At 32.2% G+C, this 27,690-nt stretch overlaps 1 protein-coding gene across 3 annotated transcripts in view; it reads left to right on the top strand.

The window, feature by feature from the left end:
• The window catches only part of dsx (transcription factor doublesex), a 69,543-nt gene that overhangs the window by 24,281 nt on the left and 17,572 nt on the right, over positions 1 to 27,690 (top strand). The window contains exons 2-6 of one of the 3 annotated variants that reach the window (XR_015771708.1): positions 13,401 to 13,541; positions 13,688 to 13,765; positions 13,910 to 14,262; positions 20,189 to 20,329; positions 23,589 to 23,829. Coding sequence is in view for 1 of the 3 variants with exons in the window: in XM_088049995.1 (XP_087906121.1) it covers positions 13,401 to 13,541; positions 20,189 to 20,329; positions 23,589 to 23,824 (518 nt within the window). In the remaining 2 variants the exon portion in view is untranslated. Of the gene's footprint in view, positions 1 to 13,400; positions 13,542 to 13,687; positions 13,766 to 13,909; positions 14,263 to 20,188; positions 20,330 to 23,588; positions 23,830 to 27,690 lie in introns of those variants that run through there. The other 2 variants (XR_015771709.1, XM_088049995.1) reach the window with 2 other exon arrangements.

Below are 27,690 nucleotides of genomic sequence, written 5' to 3'. Positions count from 1 at the left end.
AGCTGTATAAAGAAGAATGTCCGAGGATTTCTGGGCCTGTTCCTGAATCTCAAGTATTAATAGCCCCGTGTCTTGTTGAATCCTTCTCTTCCATTTATTCCTGTCTCCGGCTTTTTTCCTCCAGTCTCTCTTCTGTCTCCGACACGCTTGCATTCTCATATTTTTCCGGAATGCTTAATTAGTTTCTTGTTGATTCATACTACATTATCTCTGACCAAACCTCGTCAAAATTACCTGTCTCTATTTTTACTTTTTCTTTTTACGCGTTTTCTTTGTGTGGTCATGCTTGTTATTTTTATTGTTCGTACAGTTTCTTCGAATTTTAATAAACTCTCCGGTTCTCAAACTACAATGTCCAACATTTTGTCGCTATTATTACGGTGATCATCGGTCACCTGTCTCAAGGCGTTTTCCACTTTTTGCAAGAAACTACCAGTTTTGCCATCACCTTGTTCAAAAAGTGTGAAGATTAGCAGAAGTGGTCAGGTGGCGGCGTGTTGGATTGACTTTGCCACAGGGTGAGAATCTGCTTCTCTTTGGTTTCTTTTATTGCGCTTAACATGTAATTTTGTTTTTTTGCATCCGTTGTGGCTTCTTCGGTTGCGACATATTCATTATCCTTATTATTTACTTTATTTATCAATATTTTCTGATATACATCTGTGGCTACATCCTGTCTACCCCTCCGCGATTAATTAATATCGACTCATTAACTTGCACGGTTTCTTCTTCCTCGGAGAATTTTTTAGAACATTCGTTGCTGTTTTTTCTTCTTTACATACTTGCTTTTGTGTTTGCTGTATGTTTTCCCGAAATGTAATCAAATTAGCGAACGTTTTTCGATTTTCTAGATTTTTTTTGAATTCGTGTTACGTCTTTTTGAACCTGTTTAGATTTTTTAGATTTTTTTTGGGCTCTGAATTTTTTTATACTTTCGATAGATTCTGTCTACAGATTTTTGATTTTTTCGAATTTGTCTTCAAATTTTCTCTTTTTTTTTCTATTAAGGATCTCTAGATTTTCTATAACTTTGATTTGGTTTATTTATGTTGTTCAGATTTTTTCAGGTTTATCTTATATTCTCTAAATTTATTCAGATTTTCTAATAATTTCCAACTTATCGTCTAATTTTTCTTAGATTCCTTTAAAATTCTCTATACTTTTTTCAGACTTTATACAGGATGGCCTATGAAAGCTCAGTATCTGTGTGTTTTTTAATGGTTAAATTTATTTAGAATGTATTATCAAGTTAAGAACAAAAAGATTAATTTATTTTTCAAAACTGGCTGGATCCTTGTTTTCGTTTAAGAGAATTGTAACTTAAGAGGCGTTTATAAAGTGTCTCAAATAACAGAATTTTAAATCACGAATTTTGAATTTTAGAATTTTACATTTTTAAGCACTTGAATTGAAAAATTTTGAAAAACATTTTTTAAATTTGACAATTTGACGCTAAAGCTATAGCGACCAAATTTGCTGGATTTGTTACTTTAGGAACGTTTTTTGAGTGTACTAAATTGCAGAATTTTAGATCACGAATTATGAGTTTTAAAACTTTTTACTTGGACTAGGAAGAAATCGAACTTCAAATTAAAAAAAATATTGTAAATGTGACAATTTTGACGATAATGCTGTCAAATTTAGTAAACTTGTTACTTTCGGAACGTTTATTGAGTACTAAACTATAGAATTTTAGATCACGAATTACGAATTTTCGAGTTTTTTACTTGGGCTAGAACTTGAAATTAAAAAAAAAAGTATATATAAATTTGACAATTTTAACGATAATGCTGTTAAATTTGGTGCTCTTGTTACTTTAGAAACTTCTATTGAGTGTACTAAATTACAGAATTTTAGATCACGAATTACGAATTATATAATTTTTACTTGGATTAGGAAGAACTCGAACTTCAAATTGAAAAAACTGTAATAATTAAAAAAAAAATTGTAAATTTGACAATTTTGACGATAATGCTGTCAAATTTGGTGGACTTGTTATTAAGACGCGTTTATAAAGTGTACTAAATTACAGAATTTTGGACCAGGATTTACAAATTTTAGAAATTTTCATTATTTCGCGGAAGGGCTCGAAATTTTGATTTCTTTAATAAATTCTGTAAATTCGACAATTTTGGCGCTAAACTAATCAGATTTGTTAGAATTGTTTTTTTTTCATTTCTAGGAAGAATTCAAAGTTCAGAATTTTTAAAAATTTTTTAAATATAGGACAATTTTGACGCAAAAGTTATCAACTTTGATGGAATTGTTCTTTAAAAAGCGTTTATTGAACGTACCAAATAACAGAATTTTAGAATAAAACGCAAAATTTATTGGATTCTCTTTAGAATCTTCAAATTTCCTGTAACTTTATATTCTTATATTGTTCAGTTTTTCTTCAGGTTCTTTTTATGTTCAAATTCTTCTGATCTCGCATATTATTGTCATTTATATTTTTGGTTTTCTTCTGTAGATCCACCAATCTTTTTTAAAGCGCCTATAATTTGTCAAATTCTACTGATCTTTTTCCATTAGTTGTTTTTTTTATTCAAGAATTTATGTATTTTTGTTGTTAAATGGATATTTATTATGCATTTTATAGATTCTTGAGATTCCTAAGAGTCTTCATATCCGCTGAACTCATCTTGGCTCGTTTATAATTTATGACATCTATGGATTTTATGAATTTTAAGATGCAAAATATGCAAAATCATAATCATCAAACGTCAGGTTTCTAATATGTCCCTGATAACATCTCATCTAATAATAAAAAGCTCACTTTCCTCGCGTCTTTTTTCCAATAATAAATTGATCCCATCGATATATTATCCCGTTTTCTTGTTGTGGTAGTTGCCGGGCGCCCATTCGCGCTGTCCATACTACTAAATAAAATCCCCGTTTTACGACCAGCCGACCCCCATCTACATACATAAACGTCCTTTCCCTCGGCGATCATCGCCAAGTATCACTTACAACTCACTCGGTATAAATTATCATTATAACATTCTAAGCGTGCGTTTGCAAGTAAATGAAACTCATTGACAAGTCAATTGGATAAGTTCGAATCTTGTCCATCGATTGCGCCAACCAAAGTCACTAGGTTCCAAGTCTAAAATGCACGTCTACGGCGCGAATTCAGGTGGAAACAGAACCCATTAAAAGGCAATATATCTTTACGACCGCGGAACGCAGACCTCGCCGTCCTATTTCACGAAGAATTGTAAGTGCACGGTTTGGGGTTCCTGCCATTGTTACATCCACAACACACTCACTTCAGATTGAGCAACGCAAACTGGCGAGAAATAAAGTAGAATGCAGTTTTACGTTCGGCGGGGTAGTTACGATTGCAAAATTTTAATGCTTTGTCGTTAAGTTGGTCGTATGAGGCTCCAACTAACTAAAACTGTGATTACTTAGTTGTTATGGCCGCGTGAGATGCTTTTGGGCCAGATGGGGCTTCAAGGTGGCTCACTGACCCCATGATCCAAACCAGAAGGAAGCGAGAGGAAATTTGCATAATTTCGTAACGTTGCAGGTAATGTGCCGGCTCGTTTAATAAAACCGCATTTTTACCACCTCAAAGATCGAGATTTTAAGTCGGTGTGGGTTCATTTAAAGGCAATAAATTTCTTATGAATAATTGGATTCTTGACAGGTTGGAAATATTCATGTTTACTGATGTAAAATGCACATATTGCATACATTTGTCAAGGGTTATTACCAGCAAATACACCTTTTTATCTACACGTGGAAGCTGTCGAATACAAAACAGTTAATTAAAACCACAATCACTTCGGAAACCACTGAAAAATTTACAGCTGTAGTGCAGATAACAATTTTAAGCCATTTCCTACACATCCAGATAAAGATTATTACTTGTAGATTAATTTGTCAAGTTCGTGGTATAAAACGAATTGTGCAATAAACGGCTGCATCACTATTCCTTGTTTTATGTGCTATTTTCCAATTTCTTCACCTGGAGAAAATTAATTTCAACACTTTTCTGGTTCGAGCGCTATTTTCTTCCCTCTAGTGGTTCACACATTCTGAAGAAATTGATGTGAGGCGAGAAGCCTCACTCAGACTTAAAACCAATAAAACTATATTTCCGAAACAGAATTTTCGATCACGAATTTCGAATTTTAAAATTTTCAAAAACATTTTTTAAATTCGATAATTTTGACGCTTAACCGATCAAATTTGGTGGACTTGTTACTTTAGGAACGTTTATTGAGCGTACTAAATTACAGAATGTTTGGATCACAAATTACGCATTTTTTACCTGGGTTTGGAAGAACTCTAACTTCAAATTAAAAAAAAATATGTACATTTTTACAATTTTGACGATAATGCTGTCAAATTGGGTGGAATTGTTACTTTAGGAACGGTTATTGTGTGTACTAAATTACAGAATTTTAGATTCCGAATTACGAATTTCTGAATTTTTTACTTGGACTAGGAAAAACTCGAACTTCAAATTAAAAAAAAATGTAAATTTGACAATTTTGACGATAATGCTGTTAAATTTGGTGGACTTGTTACTTTAGGAACTTTTGTTGAGTGTAATAAATTACAAAACTTTAAATCGCGAATTACGAATTTTAGAATTTTTTACTTCAACTAGGGAAAGTTGAAATTCAAATCGAAAAAAAAAAACAAATTGTAAATTTGACAATTTTGACGATAATGCTGTCAAATTGGGTTGACTTGTTAGTTTAGGAACGTTTATTGAGAGTATTAAATTACAGAATTTTAGATCACGAATTGCAAATTTTAGAATTTTTTACTTGGACTAGGAAGAACTCAAACTTTAAAATTTAAAAAAAAGGTAAATTTTACAATTTTGACGATAATCTTGTCAAATTTGGTGGATTTGTTACTTTAGGAACGGTTATAGAGTGTACAAGATTACAGAATTTTAGATCACGAATTATAAATTTTAAATTTTTTTTACTTAGACTAGGAAGAATTCGAACTTCAAATTAAAAAATAATTGTAAATTTGACAATTTTAACGATAATGCGGTCAAATTTGATAAACTTTTTACTTATGAGGCGTTTGTGAAGTGTACTGAATTAAAAAATTTTAGATCACGTATTAGGAGTTTTAGAAATTTTACTTGCACTAGGAAGAAATCGAACTTTAAATTTAAAAGAAAGTTAAATGTGACAATTTTGACGATAATCTTGTCAAATTTGGTGGATTTGTTACTTTAGGAACGGTTATAGAGTGTACAAGATTACAGAATTTTAGATCACGAATTATAAATTTTAAAATTTTTTTACTTAGACTAGGAAGAATTCGAACTTCAAATTAAAAAATAATTGTAAATTTGACAATTTTAACGATAATGCGGTCAAATTTGATAAACTTTTTACTTATGAGGCGTTTGTGAAGTGTACTGAATTAAAAAATTTTAGATCACGTATTAGGAATTTTAGAAATTTTACTTGCACTAGGAAGAAATCGAACTTTAAATTTAAAAGAAAGTTAAATGTGACAATTTTGACGAAAATGCTGTCAAATTTGGTGGACTTGTTACTTTAGGAACGCTTACTGAGTGTACTAAATTACAGAATTTTAGATCACGAATTTTGAATTTTATATTTTTTTACTTGGACTAGGAAGAACTCGAACTTCAAATTAAAAAAAATAAATTGTAAATTTGACAATTTTGACGATAATGCTGTCAAATTTGGTGGACTTGTTACTTTAGGAACGTTTATTAAGTAAGTGTACTACATTACAGAGTTTTGATCACGAATTACGAATTTTAGAAATTGTAATTTTTTGAAAGAACTCGAAATTTTGATTTTTCAAATACATTCGGTAAATTCGACAAATTTGACGCTAATGTAATCAGATTTGGTAAAATTGTTAATCAACAGGCGTCTATTGAGTGAGCTAAATTACAGAATATTAGATCACCAATTACAAATTTTAGAAATTTTTATTTCTCGGATGGACTTGAAATTTTGATTTTATCTAGTTGAAGGACAGAAATTTAATTTCACAGTTCGGAAGCGGCAAGTGGTGAAAAATTCTTTATTAATTCCAAACAGGTGTTTATTTGTGTAGCCGTGTGAAATCGCAAATTAATGTAATAAATTCAATAAAACTTCATACTTGAACAATGGCGAAAGACCACCAACCTGTTCTCACACGGTGGAGTAGATTTGAAAGCTGATTCCACAATGATTGATGATTTTTGTAATTACAAATTGTGCATGTACGTCTTGGGAAAATTATGATTTTAATAAATTACAACAAATGATGAAAAAAAACGGTAGCATATTCATGAGGTTGATTTATAAACTTACGGAGTGGCCTAAAACTAATTAAAAAAAATATAATAAATTGAAAGACTACATGCAACAACATTCACGAGAATAGCACAGATTTGTTCTCTGTAAATTTTAGATTACATTAAAAAGTAAATTGGTAATTACAATGTGCCCAGATGGACGGGGCGTTCTCGTCAGCGACCCTTGTGAAAGACCGCCCATTCTTTGTATCATCCTGTAGGGATTCTTGGCCGTTTTTCAAACGCGCCTACCAGGCCAACTCCTCGTTAGGATGCAATTTGTGACGCAGAAGTCTCGTTTGAACCGTTTTTTACATTCTTCAGGTTCTCACTTTTCTTCAATTTTCGATTTTATTGATTTTCATTCTGACACCACAAATCGTGCTAGAATGGAAAGTCACCAAAAAGTGCAGTTTTATGACCAAGTTTGATGGTAGTTTGATTGACGAACGTGCGTCTGAACTCAACGCTCAAATGTCAAATAATTGACAGATATCAAGACACACGTTCACAGATAACAGCCAACTAGATAAACAATTCAAATGACGAATTGCAGTTTTTAGGTGATTGTCCAGCTCCGTATTTATTGTTTCTGTTGGCACCACTGCGTTTATTGAAAAGAAGTTGAAATCATTTTTATCTCCGAGAAGTTTGCTGATAGACTTTCAGATATTTCATTCGATCTGTTATAAATTTGAAACATCTATCAATGTTGGTCCCATTTATCTTAAATCTAAAAAATATCTTTAAAATCTTGTAAGTTTGTTATACGTTGTGCTACAACAATGAGATTTGGGGAGGTTACTGCCTTGAGGTGCTTTATTACACGTGCCAAATTACAAAAATTTAGCATAAGGAAGTCAATTTTTAGAAATTCTTGTTTTTAAGTCGAGCTAAAAAATTTCAAAAAATTTTCTGATTTACTGTAACTTTGTTATACGTTGTGATACCACAATAAGATTTGGGGAGGTTACTATCTTGAGGTGCTTTATTACACGTGCCAAATTACAAAAATTTAGCATAAGGAAGTCAATTTTTAGAAATTCTTGTTTTTAAGTCGAGCTAAAAAATTTCAAAAATTTTTCTGATTTACTGTAACTTTGTTATAAGTAGTGCCACAACAATGAGATTTGGGGAAGTTACTATCTTGAGGTGCTTTTTTACATGTGCCGAAGTACAAAAACATAGCACGAGCAAATGAATTTTTAGAAATTTTTATTTTCAAGTTGAGCCAAACTATTTCAAATTTTTCTCTTAAATCCTTTAACTTTGTAATATGCAGTGCTACAACACTGAGATTTGGAAAGGTTACTATTTTGATCTGCTGTATTAAGTGTGCCGAATTACAAAAATTTAGCTCGAGCAAGTCAATTGTTAGAAATTTTTATTTTTAAGTCGAGCAAAACAATTTCAACTTTTTTTCTTAAATCCTGTAACTTCGTTATACGCAGTGCTACAACAATGAGATTTGGGGAGGTTGGTATTTTGATCTACGTTATTAACTCTGGCCAATTACAAGAATGTAGCTCGAGCAAATCAATTTTTAGAAATTTTTATTTTCAAGTTAAGCTAAAAAATATTCCAAATTTTCTCTGAAATGCCGTAACTTTGTTATGCGCGTTTAATTTCGATGCTCAAACGTCAAATTGACAGATATTAAGAAATGACAATAATTATCAGCACCCACTTTCTGTTGGCACTACTGCGTTTATTAAAAACAAGCTAAACTAATTTTATCTCCGTAAAGTTTGCTGATAGACACTCCACAGATATTCCATTGGTTTCGTTATAAATCTAAAACAATCTATCAATGTTGGTCTCATTTATCTTTAGCTACCAGTTCTTCATTAATCTGCGGGTATTTGTGGTTAATAGAATCGCTTTTTTGTCGAGTTATTGTATAATCTGCAGAGAGAAGCGTAACAAAATTCGCTTCGTCTTTTTCCTGTAATTATTGTAATTTCCGGGAGTTTCAGCTCTTCCAGAAGCCCATTAAGCGTTTCTTTTTACCATTTGGTTCTAATGTTGTCTGTCGTCGGTTCATGTTCCTCTTTTTCTAGTTATTTTTAAAGATAATTGAATGCGTCTGTTGGAGAGTTTTATCGATAAAATTGAGTTGAGGTCATCAAATTTTCGTACCGAGTGTATCACCAATTCTTCATATTCTTTTTTTTTTCTCGATAAACACTTCATAATCAATTACTTTGAGTATATTCTAATCAATAAGTTCCTCTCGTTAATTGGCAGTTTCGCAAAATCCCACGCGCGTTTCCTTATAATTTTCATTTTTGTCCTCCCCGTCGCGTCCATCTAACGGACATTGGCGTACGTAGGTGTAAAATCGATAATGCAGATTTTCTTCAATTACGCCCGAGTCGTAAAATTGAAGACAACAAATTCTTTTTATTAACTTTGTGTGTTAACTAGAGACATTGTTAACTGTTAAATAGTGGGCGAAGCCTCGAATGGCCTCGTCCCAACATTGGTTAATCCAAACAACAGTCGTATTTTCCCCTCTTTCCAACCGAAAGTGTTGTTACCGCCTCGGTTTCCGGAGATTTAAGGCAAACAACAATTAATCACTTTCTTGTATCTGTTGGACGCGTGTTTCATACCGTCGACTATAACCAATAGAATTTTAGATAGCAGTTAAAGGTGGGGCGAATATCAGTCTGACATTCTCATTGGATACACGCATTATTGAAAGTGGGTTCCGTTGAAAAAATATTTCCTTCTACCTGCCCACTGCGGACTCAATTCGACTTTGCTTAATTATGCCTTCTATTATTTAAATGCTTGGCTTTCTTAATGGTTTCTGTAATTATGGTGGCTTGTGGTGTTTAACGATTCGAAGAACCAAAGAGCGATTTGTTTCGAGTTTCCAACTTGATAATGGAAGGTAATTGTTTGGCTATTTTTGTGGTGTATTGGAATTCGGCACGAATGTTTACGTTCGTGTTGCATTACGGGACGCAGGACCGTAGCCGGGATTTCTCTTTGATCTCCGGCCAGCGTTTCTTTCACTGCCAATTTCCTTGGATTTCGCTAAATGGATTTCGAAAATTGTCGACAGTTGCATCCGCGATTAAAATCACACCCAAACAACGCCACAAATTCACCGTTTAATTTAACATTGTGTAAAATATGCAATTACTCTCGTAATAATAGCAATTTTGTGGACCATAAAAAGCGGTTTTTGTCCCCGCAATTATTTCTTAATACTGTCGAAAGAAAGTCGTGGGTCGAACTCCTTGAATTAGTAAATCTCCAGACTCTTTATCTTTGAGTATCGTGTTCGCTCATTCAGATATCGCCGCAGTTTAATTTAACGAAATAAAAAAAGTGGTGTATCTTTTGATTGGAAATTTGTTCAGGTGCTCGAGAACAGGTGTCGTTATAATGACTTACATGTGTCTAGAACCAGTTCTACAACGATAAATGACGACTTGGGTACCTTTAAGTCAACAATCTAAAAAGTGTTTAATAGGTTTATAAATATCCTGGCGGTATTGTAAAACGGTGGGAGTTTGAAAATTAATTAGTTTAATGTGGGAATTGCCTTCGTTTTGTAGTAATTGGGTAGCGAATTTCGAAGCGCGGCGTGATTGGTATTTAGCAATTTGCAGACCTGTTTACAAGTTGATTTTAATTTAATAGCCCTTGTGGAAAAAGATTACAGTTTTAAAAGTTTTGGATTTTTTCGTCGGGAAAATTCCGGAAGCGGTACAAATTTTAAGGCGCAATTCTAAAAAGCGAACAGCGTATCCAAAAAAGGAGTTTATTATCTGGGATGCTAATATGTACACGTGTACTCTGTAATTTTGAATTTTGGCTCAATTGAGAGGCGGACCAGGAGGAGTAATTTCCTTAAAATTGTATTGCTTTATCTTTAAGATGATCGGACCTGGAGCTGGTAAATTTCTTGGTTCTCCCAAAAATTAAAATTTCTAAAATTGTTATTCGGACACTACAATTTCGAGATTTGGAACAGTTTCTAAACAGGCCTAATGAAGTGATCTCTAAAAATTTTGTATGGAAAGCTATAAACTGCCGGAATTACAGGTACTTAGGTACACAAAAGCTGAAAATTTTTGGTTATCCAAGTTGTAGAAATTAAAAAAAAAAGTTTTCTTTTACAAAAAAATTGGATTTGTCACTGGTAATAGCTAAATTCAAAACAATAACTTTCTCAAATTTCATAGCATTTTTTTTTGTAACTCCTGGTACGTGTTAAAATGAAAATTTCTAAGATTTGCCTCTTCTGTTGTATCATTTTGAGATTTGGTACAGTTAATACCACATAATAGCTAATAGCCTCCAAAAATTTTATTATTTTAGCATTACAATTATCGGAATTACAGGTCAAATCAAATTTATCGGAGAAGCTAAGGGTTCTTTTAAAATTGCAAATTTTTACATTTTGTTGACTCTACTGTATAATTTTGCAATTTGTTACACCGACCGAATAATCATGTCAAGACCAATAACCTTTCTAAAGTTCAATGCTATAAAGTGAACAATACCGAAAGTTCCATAATTTATTTTTTTTAAATTACGACTTGTAAAAATTAAAAATTCTAAAATTTTGCCATTTGCACTAACATTTTATAATTTAATGCCATTCGAAAACAAACTAAAAGGAGTCTAAATTTCATTAGTGAAAACTGAGAGAATTACAGGCTTTAATCGAAATTTTTTTCAAGTTGAGCCAAAAAATTTCATTTTTTTTTTTAAATTTTTTAACTGTTATACGTAGTGCAGTGCTACAACAATGAGATTTGGGGAAGTTACTATTTCGTTCTGCTTTATTAAGTGTGCTAAATAAAAAAATTATAGCTCGAGTATGTCAATTTTAAGAATTTTTTGTTTTCAAGTCGGGCTAAAAAAATTATAGCTCGAGTATGTCAATTTTAAGAATTTTTTGTTTTCAAGTCGGGCTAAAAAATTTCAAATTTTTCTTGTAAATGCTAAAATTTTGTTACATGCAGTGCTTCAACAATGAAATTTAGGGAGGTTGCTATTTTGATCTGCTTTATCAACTGTGCCAAATTAAGAAATTATAGCTTGAGCAAGTCAATTTTTAGAAATATTTGTTTTTGAGTCGAGCTAAAAATTTTAAAAAATTTCTTTTAAATCCAGTAATTTTGTTATATGCAGTGCTACAACAATGAGATTTGGAGAGATTATTATTTTGATCTGCTTTATTAACTGTGCCGAATTACAATAATATAGCCCGAACAAGTCCCTTTTTAAAAATTTTTATTTTCAAGTCGAGCCAAACAATTTCAAAATTTTCTCTTAAAACCTATAACTTTGTTATACGCAGTGTTGCAGGAATGAGATTTTTGGAGGTTACTCCTTTAATCTGCTTTATTAACTGTGCGAAAATAAAAAAAAAAAACACTAGCAAGTCAATTTTCAGAAATTTTTATTTTCAAGTCGAACTAAAAAATTTCAAAATTTTCTTGTAAATGCTGTAATTTTAGTATATGCAGTGCTACAACAATGAGATTTGGAGAGATTATTATTTTGATCTGCTTTATTAACTGCGCCGAATTACAATAATATAGCGCGAGCAAGTCAATTTTTAGAAATTTTTATTTTCAAGTCGAGCCAAACAATTTCAAAATTTTCTCTTAAAACCTATAACTTTGTTATACGCAGTGTTGCAGGAATGAGATTTTTGGAGGTTACTACTTTAATCTGCTTTATTAACTGTGCCAAAATGAAAAAAATGTAGCACTAGCAAGTCAATTTTCAGAAATTTTCATTTTCAAGTCGAGCTAAAAAATTTCAAAATTTTCTTGTAAATGCTGTAATTTTAATATATGCAGTGCTACAACAATGAGATTTGGAGAGATTATTATTTTGATTTGCTTTATTAACTGTGCCGAATTACAATAATATAGCCCGAGCAAGTCAATTTTTAGAAATTTTTATTTTCAAGTCGAGCCAAACAATTTCAAAATTTTCTCTTAAAACCTATAACTTTGTTATACGCAGTGTTGCAGGAATGAGATTTTTGGAGGTTACTACTTTAATCTGCTTTATTAACTGTGCCAAAATGAAAAAAATGTAGCAGTAGCAAGTCAATTTTCAGAAATTTTTATTTTCAAATCGGGCTAAGAAATTTAAAAAATTTTTTGTAAATGCTGTAATTTTAGTATATGTATGCAGTGCTGCAACAATGAGATTTGTAGAGGTTACTATTTTGATCTGCTTTATTAACTGTGCCGAATTACAATAATATAGCGCGAGCAAGTCAATTTTTAGAAATTTTTATTTTCAAGTCGAGCCAAAAATTTCAAAATGTTCTCTTAGATCCTGTAACTTTGTTATAATATGCAGTGCTATAACAACGAGATTTGGAAAGGTTACTGTTTTGATATAATTTATTAACCGTGCCGAAGTACAAAAATATAACATGAGCAAGTCAATTTTTAGAGGTTTTGGTTTTCAAGTCGAGCAAAGCAATTGCAAAATTTTCTCTTAGTTCTTGTAACTTGGTTATACGCAGTGCTACAACAACGAGATTTGGGACTACTTTGATCTGATACATTAACTGTGCCGAATTACAAAAATATAGCTTGATTAAGTCAAGTTTTAGAAATTTTTGTTTTCTGGTCGAGCTAAAAATGTCAGAATTTTCTTGTATTTACTGTAATCTTGTTATATGCGGTGCTATAATGAGATTTTGGCAGGTTACTATTTTGGTCTGCATTATTAACTGTGTCAAATTAAAAAATAATAGCACGAGCAGGTCAATTTTTAGAAATTTTTGTTTTTACGTCGGTTATTTAAAAAATAAAAAAAAAATACAATTTTTTTCTTTTTTGTTGTACAACTTTGGGATTTAGGCGAATCAATATGCAGGTTCAAGACAATAACATTTCCAAATTTCGTCATCATAGCGTCAAAACTACCAAAGTTACAGTCTTTAATCCAAAATTCAAAATTATCGTTGGTTTTAACACAATAATTAAAAAAAAGCCGTTTTTTATTCTACAATTTTGAGATTTGGCACACCGACTAACTGTGTCAAAGCTAGTAACCTCCCATTGTTGAAACGACCGGAATTACAGGTTTAATTTTTTTCCAGCGCAAAGTTCCGACCTTCTGGAAGATTGCCAAAAACTCCTCGAACGGTTCAAATATCCTTGGGAAATGATGCCGTTGATGTACGCCATACTGAAGGATGCCAGAGCCGACCTTGAGGAAGCTTCCAGGCGGATCGATGAAGGTGAGTGTCACCATTATGCCAGTTCCTTGCAATTTCCTGATAAGCAATGTAAACCGAGAAGCGATTGACCGCTCGCTCTTCGGGTCACCATCAATTGTAAATACACAGATAATAAATGCTAACCCAATTAATGACAACTCGTTTAGGAAAGCGTGCTGTGAATGAATACTCAAGAATGCACAACCTCAACATGTACGACGGAGTGGAACTTCGAAACTCAACGCGTCAGTATGGATGATTAAAAAATTAACTTTCACCCAAAATTATTCATTTTTATTTTGATTCAGTTTTGCAATTTTGGGTGTTGTATTTTCAAATTTTTTCGCTTCATAAATAATGCATGTCTTCTTTTTTTCTTACCACTATAGATAACAAGAACCAAGAAAGGAGAATCAACGGAAACCCACCCTTCAAGTCTGTCAATGTACAGTTTAAATGCAACGTGTTAATTTAGATCCCAGCGGCGACGTCACTTTGTTGTATTATTAGTCTAACTAAATTATTTGTCTTCAAGAGTATTATTGCACAAGAACTCAACAAGAAGATCAGTTTTTGTGGACTTAAGTAATTGTAGTACTTAGTTTGTTTTCTTATTGCTAAACGTTTAAAGTAACTCTTCTCAACATTTTAAATTTAATATTTTTGACGTGACAACTGGAGCGTTTGTCCCAAACGTTTTTGAAGAACTTACGAGTCACAAGAGCACTCTAAATCTTACGAGGTAAGTCTGCAGCTGTTTCATTTGAAAAACTTTCAACTCGTAAACTTCGAGTTTGCTGCATAAACTTTCCGCGACGTATTTATACTCACTTATAATTATTTTATTCTATTGATCATCAATTAAAACAACAGCCTTGTTAAACAACGACTTAATTCCACCTTTTCCTGGTCATTGTGTGCTAAAATGACCACTTTATGTAACGATAATGCATAGTCCGATGTCAAAACTTCAATGAGCGCAGTTATGAGTGCAATCAAGCAAGTTTGTAATTTTTTACATTTTATAATATAACATTCTAGTTGTAATTGCCCCGATGGTGGAAAAAGTGGAAAGTCGGCTGGATTGGAAAAAGTGGAATTGGCGGAAAAATTGGTTCTAGTTTTTATAATTACAGACAGAAATAGCACAAGTTACAAGGGCTATATTTCCGGTAACTTTAACGCCGCAGCAGTCAAATCTCTGGAGGACTTTTTCTTTGGAGGATGAACTGAAAATTTCTAAAAAATTCGATTAACTGCTGTAAGAACTCGCGAAACAGTAAATGCCGAGCAATACCCGTTTCTCCTTGAAATTTGCAACTCATTTCGTCCGGATCAAATTTAAAATTCACTGCCTGGCCTAAATCTGGCAAAAAATGCATCCGACGGTGAATTGCAAGCTAAAGAAATTCAGAAATTTTTCTTATTTGCTGTAACTTTGTTATACGCAGTGCTACTACAATGAGATTTGGGGAGGTTACTATTTTGAACTGCTTCATTAACTGTGCCGAATTACAAAAATATAGCACGAGCAAGTCAATTTTTAGAAAGTTTTCTTTCCAAGTCGAGCTAAAAAATTTCAAATTTTTTTCTTATATGCTGTAGTTTTGGTATACGCACTTGCACAACAACCAGATTTAAGAAGGTTACTATTTTGATCTGTCTTATTAACTGTGTCAAATTAGAAAACTATAGCTCGAGCAGGTCAATTTTTAGAAATTTTTGTTATCAACTCGAGCAAAAAAATTTTAAAATTTTTTCTGCAATCCTGTAACTTTGTTATACGCAGTGCTACTACAATGAGATAAGGGAAGGTTACTATTTTGAGCTGCTTTATTAAGTGTGCCGAATTACAAAAATATAGCTCGAGTAAGTCAAGTTTTAAATTTTTGTTTTTAAGTCGAGCAAAAAAATGTATACATTTTTTTTAACTCTTGTAACTTTGTTATATGCAGTGCTACAGCAACGAGATTTGGGAAGGTTGCTACTTTGATCTGCTTTATTAACTGTACCAAATTGGAAAATTTTAGCACGCGCAGGTCATTTTTTAGAAATTTTTTTCAAGTCGAGCAAAAAAAAATCAAAATTTTTTCTGCAATCTTGTAACTTTGTTATACGCAGTGCTACCACAATATTTGGAAAGGTTACTATTTTGAGCTGCTTTATTAACTTAAATAACTTTATTAATTTAATTAACTTAAATACAGGGTCCGGCAACACTTGTGTCCACCCCCAAAATCGTCTTTAATTTTAAAGATAAAATTTTGAAAATTTGCATACGCTCACAGTTGACAAAGCTCTAGAAGCTGACGCAAAAATTTGTTTTTTATCACTAATAGTTTTGGCGTCACGACGCCTTAAAAATGTAATTTTTAGTTAATTGTGAAGGTTTGCGAATATTTGCGAATATTTCCGCAAAAACTGAAAAATCGCTAAAAATTATACTTTTTAGGCTTCGCGAGGCCAACCAAACCGGGATAAAAAACAAATTTTTGCGTCAGTTTGTAGAGCTTTGTCAACTACAGGCGTATGCAAATTTTCAAAATTGTAACTTTCAAATTAAAGACGATTTTGGGGGTGGACACAAGTGTTGCCGGACCCTGTATAGCAAGAGCAAGTTAATTTTTAGAAATTTAATTTCAAAGTCAAGCTAAAAACTTATTTTTTTTGCATGCAACAAAATTACAGCATATTTTTTATTTGCAGGATGAATCGAAAATTTCCGAAAAAATTGATGAACTGCTGTAAAGTGTGTAAGAACTTGCGAAACAGTAAATGCCGAGCAATACCTGTTTCTCCTTGAAATTTGCAACTCATTTCGTCCGAATGAAATTTAAAATTCAAATTCGCTGCCCGGCCTAAATCCGACAAAAAATGCACCCGACGGTGATTTGCACTTCTGGGCGACTTTTTAGGTGCATCCGCGTCCTCCAACATTGTAGAGCAGCCAACACGATTCAATTAGCAGCTCTGTTACAATAGTCATATTAATGCACATTATGGTTCTGAAAACAATCGCATTGCAAATCATGATATTAGAAACATGTGCAGCATTAAGTCATTTCCTCTTTTGTTGATTAACTCGTTGCCATAAATCAGTCCTTGTAACGCGCTATTAAAAGGAAATTAGCGGTTATCTTGGGTTTAATTAAAAATTGCTGGAGGGATGAAGTGCGACCAGATTTTGCTTTCCGTTTTATCTATTCTAATAATGATGAGCGTATTGCAGTTATCTAAATGTTTGACTTATTATCAACATGATTAACCTTGACAGTGGCTTTGATAGTTCAGAAATTAAAAGTGTCTGAACAGATAAGAATTTTTTTACGGCTATCAATACTATCTTCTCTAGCAACTATGCTATAACCTTGTACTTTGTATATACTTTGTAGACGACACGTGCGAGTGTTATACATTGTAATTCATACCATTCATACATTCTATAACTTATGCATTTGTCATTATTCAGATAAAAGGAAATCGGATATTGACCGCGATGACGAAACACATTACTCCATTTAATCTTTTTCAAGTAGTTACAAGCCGCGAGGCTTTCAGGAAAAACTATTTATTTTAGCCACTCGGAAAATAATATACAATTAAGCTCGGCTCGAGTTAAAATAACGATAATATTGCTCGCAAAGATAAAGATAAGTTTCTTTTATAAAAAGTACTTTTTTTAAAGCACTTACTTTATCTGTTGCGGTATTTGACTGCTGACCTTCCTGTCGTAATTACTCATGAAAAATTAGTTATTCCGGCTCTGTTTGATAATAAATAAGTAATGGAATACATTGAGGATCGCAATTCTAGAAATTTTAAATAGGCGCTTAGTAACAATTTATTTTCTTCAAGAATGTTGTGACAAATTTACCTCGCTGTGATAAAAAACTGTATGTATGTAAGTTTGATTATCGTGTCATGGAAAAACTGTAATTTTCATAAATTGTGTAATAAAGCTATAATTTCATACACGCTTATTTTTTCTTTTGTGTTTCTTTAGTTATAAATTGTTGAACGATTTTATTGTCTTTGGCTTGACCAGGAATTGTACGAATTCTCACAATTCTACTACAGAAGGAGAAATCAAAAATTAAATGCTTTAATTTTAATGTTATAATTAAGAAATTAAGAAGCTTATTGTTTTGGTCGTTCTTAGTAATTGTACGAAATCTCGAAATTTTTTAACAGAACATGTACTTAAAAAAATATATTGTTTGAACCAATCAAAATTTTTATATTTTTTAATCTGTATCTGTTATTCTGTTAATTTGGAGAGGTTATTGTCTTTGGCTTGACCATTAATTGTACCAAATCTCAAAATTCTACCATAAAAACGAGGATTTTTAAAAATTTTGATTTTTAGGATTTTTTTTTTGAAACCTAATTTTCTTAGTTTTAACACTATGATTAAGAAATTTGGGGAGGTTTTTTCCTGGACTTGATTCTAAACTGTGCTAATTCGTGATTTTTTTAACAGCAAAGATATATTTTAGAAATTTAATGTTCATCGGAACAACCGAAATTTTCTATTTTTTTTTATTCCGAACCTGTAGTTCTGTTACTTTTAAAGCTACAACTATGAAACTCGGGAATATTACTGTGCATGACCTGACTGTTAGTTGTACTAAATTTCAAAATTCTACAAATGAAGAGACCGATTTTAGAAATTTTTATCTTTGGGTGAAACCAAAATTTTGATTTTTTTCAAAATCTGTACTTTTTTTAGTTTTAACGTTATGATTAAGAAAAAGTTACTTTTTGGACCTTGACTATTAACTGTGCTCATTTTCGATTTTTTTTAAAGAACAGGTATATTTTAAAAATTAAACATTCTTGGGAACTAAAATTTTCAAAAACTTTTTATTCCGGACCTGCACTTTTATTACTTGCAAAGCTACAGCAATGAAATTCGGGAAGATTACTGTCTATGACATGACCTTTAATTGTACTAAATTTTAAAATTCTACAGTGGAAGAGACCGATTTTAGAAATTTTTAATTTTTGATGGAACCAGAATTTTGATTGTAATCTGTAATTTTCTTAGTTTTAACGTCATGCTCATGACGAACAATTTTGGAGAGGTTACTTTCTTGGACTTGGTTAGTGACTATGGTAATTTCCGTTTTTTTAAAGAAGAGATGTATTTTAAAAATTTGAACTTTTTTTGAACCTAAATTTTCAATTTTTTTAAACTTAAATTTTCAATTTTTTTAAACTTAAATTTTCAATTTTTTTTATTTCAAATCTGTAATTTTGTCAGTTTTAAAGTTACAACTATAAAATTTGGGAGGATTACTGTTTACGCCCTGACTATTTTTTTCTGCGTAATCTCGAAATTCTACAGTAGATTTTTGAAATTTTTACTTTTTTGAAGGACCAAAGTTTTGAATGTTTTTTTTTTCAAAATCTGCAGTTTTCTTAACGTTATGACCGTTAAATTTGGGGAGGTTGCCTTCTGGAACTTGATTATAAATTGTGCTAATTTTCGATTTTTTTTAACACAGGAGATATATTTTAGAAATTCAAAATTCTTCGGAACAACTAATATTTTCCAACTTTTTTTTATTTCGATTCTGTATTTCTGTTACTTTTAAAGCTACAACTATGAAATTTGGGAAGATTATTGTCTATGATCTGACCTTTAATTGTTCTAAATACTATAATTCTACAAAGACCGATTTTAGAAATTTTAATTTTTTAGATGGAGCAAAATTTTAGATATTTTATTAAAAATCTTTTATTTTTAAAAATTTTAACTCTGTGACTATGAAATTCGGGGAAAGTAAAATTCTAAGTCTATTTATTAACTGGGCCAAATGTCAAAGTTCATCTGCAGGAACAACAAATTTTGGAAAATTTCGTTTTTATAACGAACCTTGAATTTTTAATATTTTAAATAGAAACTTTAATTTTGTCTCCACAAAAAGGAAATTTGGAGAGTTTAGTGATACGATAATTCAAGATCGCGAGCAGAAAATACAAATTTCAGTTAGTTTCCGGTTGATTAACCAAAGCACCTGTCAACTGAATAATTTTAAATGCAACATTTACATTATTTTTAGCCTTTCGGACTCCCCACTGAATGCTAAAATGACTTAAGTAACATATTCGCTTTTTTCCAAAATAATTAATGATCGCAATTATTTCCAAATGTCATTGCAACAAAACGAAAAGTGAAACTTCTAAATATAAACAAAGTTGTTGGCAAATGTAACATTTTAACGATAAATGCTAACGAACTAGCGACAAGGTTGCCACAATTAGAAAAAAAAATCTAGTTTAACTTTCCCGTTTTTAACTCACCTTGACTTCATATTAGATTATAAATGAAATCGAATGACAGCTCAATTTGCTTATCTGATGTAGACGTTAAACTGGATTTTTTACATGATGCAGATATGAATTTAGAGGTAGATGCGTTCTACACAAAAAAGAAAAACGAACCTCGAAAATGTGCTTACTCAAACATGTAATTTAAGATGAAATTAGGAGGGATAATTTGTAATTAGTTTCCATGTGTGAATATTTATGACCAGTTCTATAGATACATTACAGTGCACAAAAGTACCACATTTGGTACTTGTTTTGGAGATAAAGTGCGCACTTATTAATTCCTGAGAAGATGAGAGTTTGTTGCCGATTTTGATTGCGTTTTTGTTGTGCAGGTCGTGACGCCGAGATCCTCCTAGACTTCTGCCAAAGACTAAAGGATAAGTTCCAGTTGTCATGGAAAATGATTTCATTAGTGGACGTTATTCTCAAATATGCCAAAGATCAAGACGAGGCGTGGAGGCAGATTGATGAAGGTAAAAGCATCCAGTAAGAGCCAGAATAAATCACGAACTTCATTAGCAATAAAGTTGTGGGTACTTGTACCTGCATGATTTATTTTATGTTTACTTTGTGCTTTATCTTGGAGCTTTTTAGAATGCGAGAGCTTTGGTTCGTTTATCCCACCTATTTCTGTCGATGAAAGAAAACAGTAACTCGAGCTGGTGTGTATTTGTGAACAGCAAACAAAAGGGACTGTTCTCCGCAATAGTTTACAAATAAGCCAATTTATGCGAACAGTGTGAATGAATTTTTATTAAATGTGCCAGTGAGAGCCTGTTATGTTTTGAAACAACTGCATTGCATCGTTAAAGTGTAATTTATGACCACCGTAAATGCAGAGGTTATAATATTTTTAGTATGTGCATATGCGTGCTTTTGCTATATTGATGTATTATACAACGTACAACGGCGACGCGATTTTTAATGGCCGAGCTTCAGCTGCCAGAAATGCTAAAATGTCCCTCTCACTATTTGATGAAAATATTTCCTATTTTACGTCGACTTTCAGTTGAAACACTTCAGATAACACACCGCGAAATAAACCGGCGACATAGTTGTTTTAAAACTGCCACCTGGGTCTGTTCATTCCACATAACGACTTAAACTTCCGCTCAAGTCAGTAAAAACGCATTATATTTAGCAAGTATGAACCATTGTAAAATAGAAATAGACTCGTAAATTCTAACTATTGTCTCGCGCAGAACGATCGAAATTTTCCCGTATGCAACTAAACACCTCAAAAGCTCTCCCATGGAGCTTATCGGATTAACGATTTTCTTGCATGTTTCGGAAAATCACGTCATGGGGAAAATCAGTCTCTCCGGTAATTCGTCATTTTTAAACTCTGGAATTTTGGAAATTTGCCAGTGGTGCTCGTTTCTCAAGATAAATTATACTGTTTCTACTCTAGTACAGTCATTTTATATGTTTAGTGGTAGATGGATCGGAACGAAACGTGTTTTCTTCAAATTAGCATTTCTTCACTATGATAATAATTATTAATTAAGCTTTCGTTGCACGCCGTATTCACGGGAAAATGAATAGCTATTATCCTTAATCTTTTCCCAAGACTATCATATCCTAATAATAATAATAATATTTAGATGTCGTTAGGAGTTAGAAGGCAGAGTAGAGTTTTATATGCCATTTGAAAGTATATTTTTTAGTATGCGTTCCTAAAAATAGTTATTTTACAGACTCATTTCAGTCCCTATAATGAGACTTTTTCGAACTCAATTTTAAAAGTTGCCAAGACGGCTAAAATAAAGTATACTGGTACGATCGCAAAAACCACATCTCTATCTGCCGTAACTCAGTTATTTGTTCACGTATGAAATAAATTAAGACAGTTTTGGAATCTACGTAAAATTCTGCGTAAAATAAGTCTTAATAACCCAAGTTTGCTCCAAAAATAAGCAAGATATTGACCGCAGAAGTTTTATATCATTTTAGTCGCGAATTTTAAGAAAAAAATTGAATTTTTGACTTCGTGAAAATCTAAAAATTGCTTCTAAGCTAAAAAATTGCGAGAAAAACGATGCCGAAAATCGTTTTTTTTTTCGATCTGTCGTAGTTTTCGAAATATTGAGCACCGATCTTTAGAACCTTCAAAAATTTGGCTTTTTGGCGGCAATCCAAAAATTAACAACTATAACTCAGTTATTTGTTGTCGAAAATTAAAAATTTTTGCGGTTTTGGATTTACCGTGACATTTTGCGTAAAATAAGCCCAAATAAGTTGAGTTTGCTCAATCAATAATCGAGGCATTGACGAAAAACTGTTTTAAAGAGGTCATTTTGGAGTGATTTTCAATCACTGTTTTTAAGGTGAAAACGACGTGGAATATTTTTGCGTTTACATCAATTTAAAGAGAAGCGACATCTATCTACTGGCTAAATTTGAGATTGAATGGACAAATAGTTTACGAGTTATGGTCAAAAAACAAAAAATTGAAAAATTTTCATCGTTTGAGTCGGAATTTTTTTTCGCGAAAAAATGACTCGAATTTTGGGCTTTTGAGAACTTTTTCTAACGTAAAATGCGCCAAGGAAAACGATGGCGCAAACCGCATCTAAATATCTCTAATAGTTTCCGAAATATTTAACTTTAAAAATTAGGAAAAATTAGGAAAAATAAAAATTAACTACTCGAAATTTTGATCGGCCATAACTCAGTTACTTGTCGGATATGAATTTTGAACTCAGATTTGGAATCTGCGCGAAATTCTGCGTAAAATGAGCTAAATAACGCAAGTTAACGCGAGATATCGACCTCAAAACTTTGACTTAGTTTTAGTCGTGCATTTTTTTTTAAAACTCCAACTTTTGACTTTTGGAAAATCTAAAAACATATTCTTTGCTAAAAGATCACGAGAAAAACGATGACGAACACCTTTTTTTTCGATCTGTCGTATTTTTTGAGATATTAAGCACAAGGCTTCAAAAAATTTGGTTTTCTAGCGACAATCCAAAAATTCAAACGCCGATTATTCAGTTACTGTAAAAGCTCGGCCGGGTTTGGATTCAGCGTGACATTTTGCGTAAAATGACCTCAAATAGATTCACAAATAAACGAGCCATTGATTAAAATCTGTTTTCATAGGGTCTTTTTGGGGTGATTTTCACTATTTTTTTAAGGCGAAAACGACGTTTAATATCTTTGAGTTTACATCAATTGAAAGATTTGCTCAAAATCTCTCAACTGGCTAAATTTGACATCGATCGGACAAATAATTTAACACTTTTGGCCAAAAAACGAAAAATTTAAAAAAAAATCTCGATTGAGTTGGAAATTTTTTTCGCGAAAAAATCGACCATCGAATTTTGAATATTTGATGGCGAATTCTAAAGTAAAATGATTCGAGAAAAACGATGGTGTAAACCGCTTCTTAATATCTGCAGTAGTTCTGGAGATATTTGACTTCAAAAATTAGGAAAATGAAAATCAACCAGTGTTAAATTGTTCAAATTTGGATTACGTTGAGTTTGATTTTTTATTCTTTGCCTGTGGTTTCTTCAAAATTGTTGTGATTAACCTAAAGTTATAAAAAGTCTTTGGTTTACCCATTTCAGAACGAGGTAATTTGTCCCTTTTACTTTCGCTGATCGATCGTAATTGCAATTGATTACACGTCAATCAAACCATTGACATTCTTATCGCCTGCTCACGATTTTCACAGCTCCAAGATAAAGCCGCAACTGTTGAATTTCCTTAACTTTGTCTTATTTCTAGCATTCCTAGATATCCGCGCCTTGGCCGCCGTGGAAGCCGCACGGTACACTTACCACCACATCCCATACACCGGCTTATATCCAAGTGCAGCAGCTGCAATTTATCCGCCCGTTTATTTACCATCCATGTCGATGTACCATCCTGCCACCTTACTGGGATCTGTTCCGCCCAACACTTCACCATCTCATTCGCCACCGATTGCACCCACAGCTATTAGACCCAGCAGTCGAGCATGATAGAGGTAAGTTTTTCTTTCAACTTTGATAAAGTGTTAAATGTTCGTTATAAAACAATTAATGATATTATGCTGTAATGAGGAAGTTCATTAAAAAATGGCAGTGCAGAAATGCTGTAGATATGTAGGTATTTCAGTTGGTTTTTCTTCGGATATTGATAAAGTGTTAAATGGTGGTTACAAGCAATTAATTACGAGTTTATTTTAATGAGGAAGACGGGAATGCAGCCATTGTAGTATAGGCCTGCAACGCCATTTTATAGGGTCACGTTGTGGCGGCAATACCGTTGATGTCTTCGGTGGTTAATGATGATGGTGTATTGAGTTTTAGAGGACTATTGAATATGATATGATACTCTTACGACCACGTGCATTAAGAGCAGTTATTTGCGGGATATGGCGACGCAGAATCCTGTAGGAAGATTAACAAAAATCTGGAGAAATCCTGAAAGTCCAGGAAATGGAGGAACAGAAATCTAAATAATGCAAAGAATCTGAGCACTTGTGGAATTTATATAAAGACCGAGACGCTTTGTTTGCTAATTTTTCCAAGAGCGTCTGCTATGCGATTATTTGAATTACAGATGAAGAAAATTTGTATTTTATTGTTTGTTTACAACAGGATGTGGGCGTGCTTGGTGTAATATATAGAAGGGCGTTTTTCTACAGGATGTGTGGAAAAACTTCCATTCCAAGCTTCGTTGAAGCGAAGGTCGATTTTCGCCCTTTCGTGTCTTGGAATCCTTTTTACGACACATTAATTAGCATATTGAAATAATATAATTAGCACTGTGTAATAATAATATATTCAGCGCCAACGTTCGATCATCATAACCGTGAAGAACAATGCTGCTCCATGGTCAAAGAAGCTGATCTAACAATGTGCTCGATTTTTATTTATCGCGCTATTAACATTTCCTGTGACAGTTTGGAACACAATAGTCAATTGTGCTTAATTAAAACATTGTTTGAAGTTTAATGTTGGGATGATAAGCCAAAGAGAGATCTTGGTAAAAAAGACAAATCGCTTATCCTAATTGCTTTAATGATGTGTGGTCAGGTTAACCACAGTAAATTAGTTATTATTACCTAGCCTACTATACTAATGTTTTAAATTTTATTGTCGATGATTAACGTTTATATTTTGTTAATGCGCATTCTAATGCCCACAAAGCGGTTAATTTATGTTTTATTGCGGCTAAGAGCGTCTGCAAAGCCCTATAAACTGTGTTGTGAAAAAGCATTGTAGCTTCTCATTTAATACTAGGCAATCTGCAGAAGCGAGGAAATCGGTTGAGTTTCCGTCAATTACAGAAGTAATTAATAAAATTTGACGTATCGTCTTGGTGGTACTACATTTTAACTAACTATATTAGGATTTGGTTTAATTAGTTCGAAGCGGATGCAGAAATAATAAATTTTAACTGACCGAAAGGGAATAAGTTGGTATAGCTATTCTACGTACCGCAACATTAACCAGACTCGTAAAACGCACTTTATATCCGTTTTATGGCATTTGTAAAATATTGCATTTCAAGTATAATATATGCACTCGGCTGCAGTCGCACAGACACTCAAATCAGATGCCGTCTTGCATATATATTATTTGCAGTAATAGTTTTTGAATAAAAAATTTTGTTATCTTGAGATAGCCTTTTAGCTTCTGATGGCGGCATTGTAGTTAAGCTTATCGGCTACCTTTACAATGTTTTCACCTATAAATCGCGAAAATTGCTCGAAATTCACGTCACCTCGGGAAAATACAATGAAAAACTATAAAATTGTTAAATGAGCGTATCCAAAGTAGTAAACGCCTTTGAATCTTGTATTTATGGCGTTAAAATTGCAAGAGTTACAGGATTAGGTAAATTTTTCTAGAATTGCTCCTTCTTAGCCTAGATTCAAAATAGAAATGGCCAAATTTAATTATTATCCTGAAGTTAATTGTGGAAATGAGTTTCTTTTAAGAAATTTGGCACCTCTATTAAGCATATTTCAAATTTCAAAAATTTTGAGTTTTCTGAAGATTGAAAATTTGTAAACAAATTCCTTTTTGCTCTAAAATTTTGGGATTTAGTACAGTCAATAAGCGTGCCGATATTAGTAATTAAAAATGTTAAATAATTTTGGTTACTCCAACAATTACAAATTCATGAAAGTCGTTCTTTTTGCTCTATACTTTTAGCCTTTTGCGCACTTAATAAGCTTGGCAAAAGTAGTAACGGCTTCAAATTTGATTATCGTAGCATTAAAATTACAAGTTTTACAGAATTTTAGAAAAAATGGTGGATATTTTTGGTTAGTTCGACAATTAAAAATTTCCAAAAATTGTTTTTTTTTGCTCTAAAATTTTGTTTTTTATCACAGTTATTAAGTCCGTCGAAAGTAGTAATGATTCAAAATTTGATTGTCTTAGCATTAAAATTATCAGATTTATAGAGTTTTAGAAAAAATGGTGGATAATTTTGGTTGCTCCTATAATTAAAAATTGCTAAAAGTTTTATTCTTTGCTCTAAAATTTGGTCTTTGCCATACTTAATAAGCGCGCAGAAAGTAGCAACTGCTAAAAATTTGATTGGTTGGCATATTATCAAAACTACCAAACTCACAAAATTCTATAAAAAATGTTGGACAACTTTAATTAGTTCACCAAAAAAAAATTCTAAAAGTTATTTTTTCTGCTTAAAAAATTTGTAATTTACTACAGTCAATAAGGGTGCCGGAAGTAGTAATAGCCCCAAATTTGATTGTCATAGCATTAAAATTACCACACTTAAGGGCTTCTAGAAAAAATGGTGAATAATTTTGGTTAGTTCAAGAATGAAAAATTTCCAAAAATTCTTCTGTTTGTTCTAAAATGTTGTAATTTACTACAGTCTATAAGTGTGTCAGATGTAACAATGGCACTAAATTTGATTGCCATAGCATTAAAGTTACCAGACTTGCAGGATTCTAGACAAATTCCTGGATAATTTGGTTAGTTCAAGAATAAAAATTTTCTGTTTTGCTCCAACATTTTGTAATTTACTACGGTCAATAAGCGTATCGGAAGTAGAACTGACTCCAAATTTGATTGTCATAGCATTAAAATTACCACACTTACAGGCTTCTAAAAAAATTGGTGGATAATTTTGGTTAGTCCAAGAATGAAAAATTTACAAAATTTGTTCTTTTTGTTCCAATATTTTGTGGTTTACCACGATCAATAAGCGGGTCGCAAGTAATACTGGCACCAAATTTGATGGTCCTAGCATTAAAATTACTAGATTTACAGAATTTTAGGGAAATTGGTATACATTTCGGTTGGTCCAAGAAGAAAAAATTTCCAAAAATTTATTTTTTTATTCTAAAATTTTGTAATTCAATATAGTGTAGTCAATAATCATGTCGTATGTAGTTATGGCCCTAAATTTGATTGCCATCGCATTAAAATTACCACACTTACAAACTTCTAGAAAAATTGGTTCATAATTTTGGTTTGTACAAGAACGAAAAATCTTCAAAAAATTTTCTTCTAGTTCGAAAATTTTGTAATTTACGCCAGTTAATAAACGAGTCGCAAATAACGCTAGCACCAAATTTCATAGCCATAGCATAACAATTACCAAACTTACAAAATTTTAGATCTTTCGGTTAGTTCAAAAATGAAAAATAAAAAAAAACCTTTTTGATCTACATTTTTTTTTAATTTGACTCCGCCAAAAACCATGTTGTAAAGAATAATAGCTCTAAATTTTAGCGTCGCGGCATTAAAATTACGAGACCTAGAGACTTAATAAAAAAATGATGGCTATTTCTGGTTTGGGCGAACCAAGAAAAATTTAAAAATCGTATTTATTGTGTGAAAATGTAATTTTCTACAGCATA

This window comes from Gnatocerus cornutus, chromosome 1, assembly GCF_029298725.1.
Source record: "Gnatocerus cornutus isolate USDA-ARS CGAHR chromosome 1, icGnaCorn1.1, whole genome shotgun sequence".
Taxonomy (NCBI): domain Eukaryota; kingdom Metazoa; phylum Arthropoda; class Insecta; order Coleoptera; family Tenebrionidae; genus Gnatocerus; species Gnatocerus cornutus.
The sequence above is the reverse complement of the archived record's forward strand: the minus strand, read 5'-3'. Positions and strand labels throughout refer to the sequence as shown.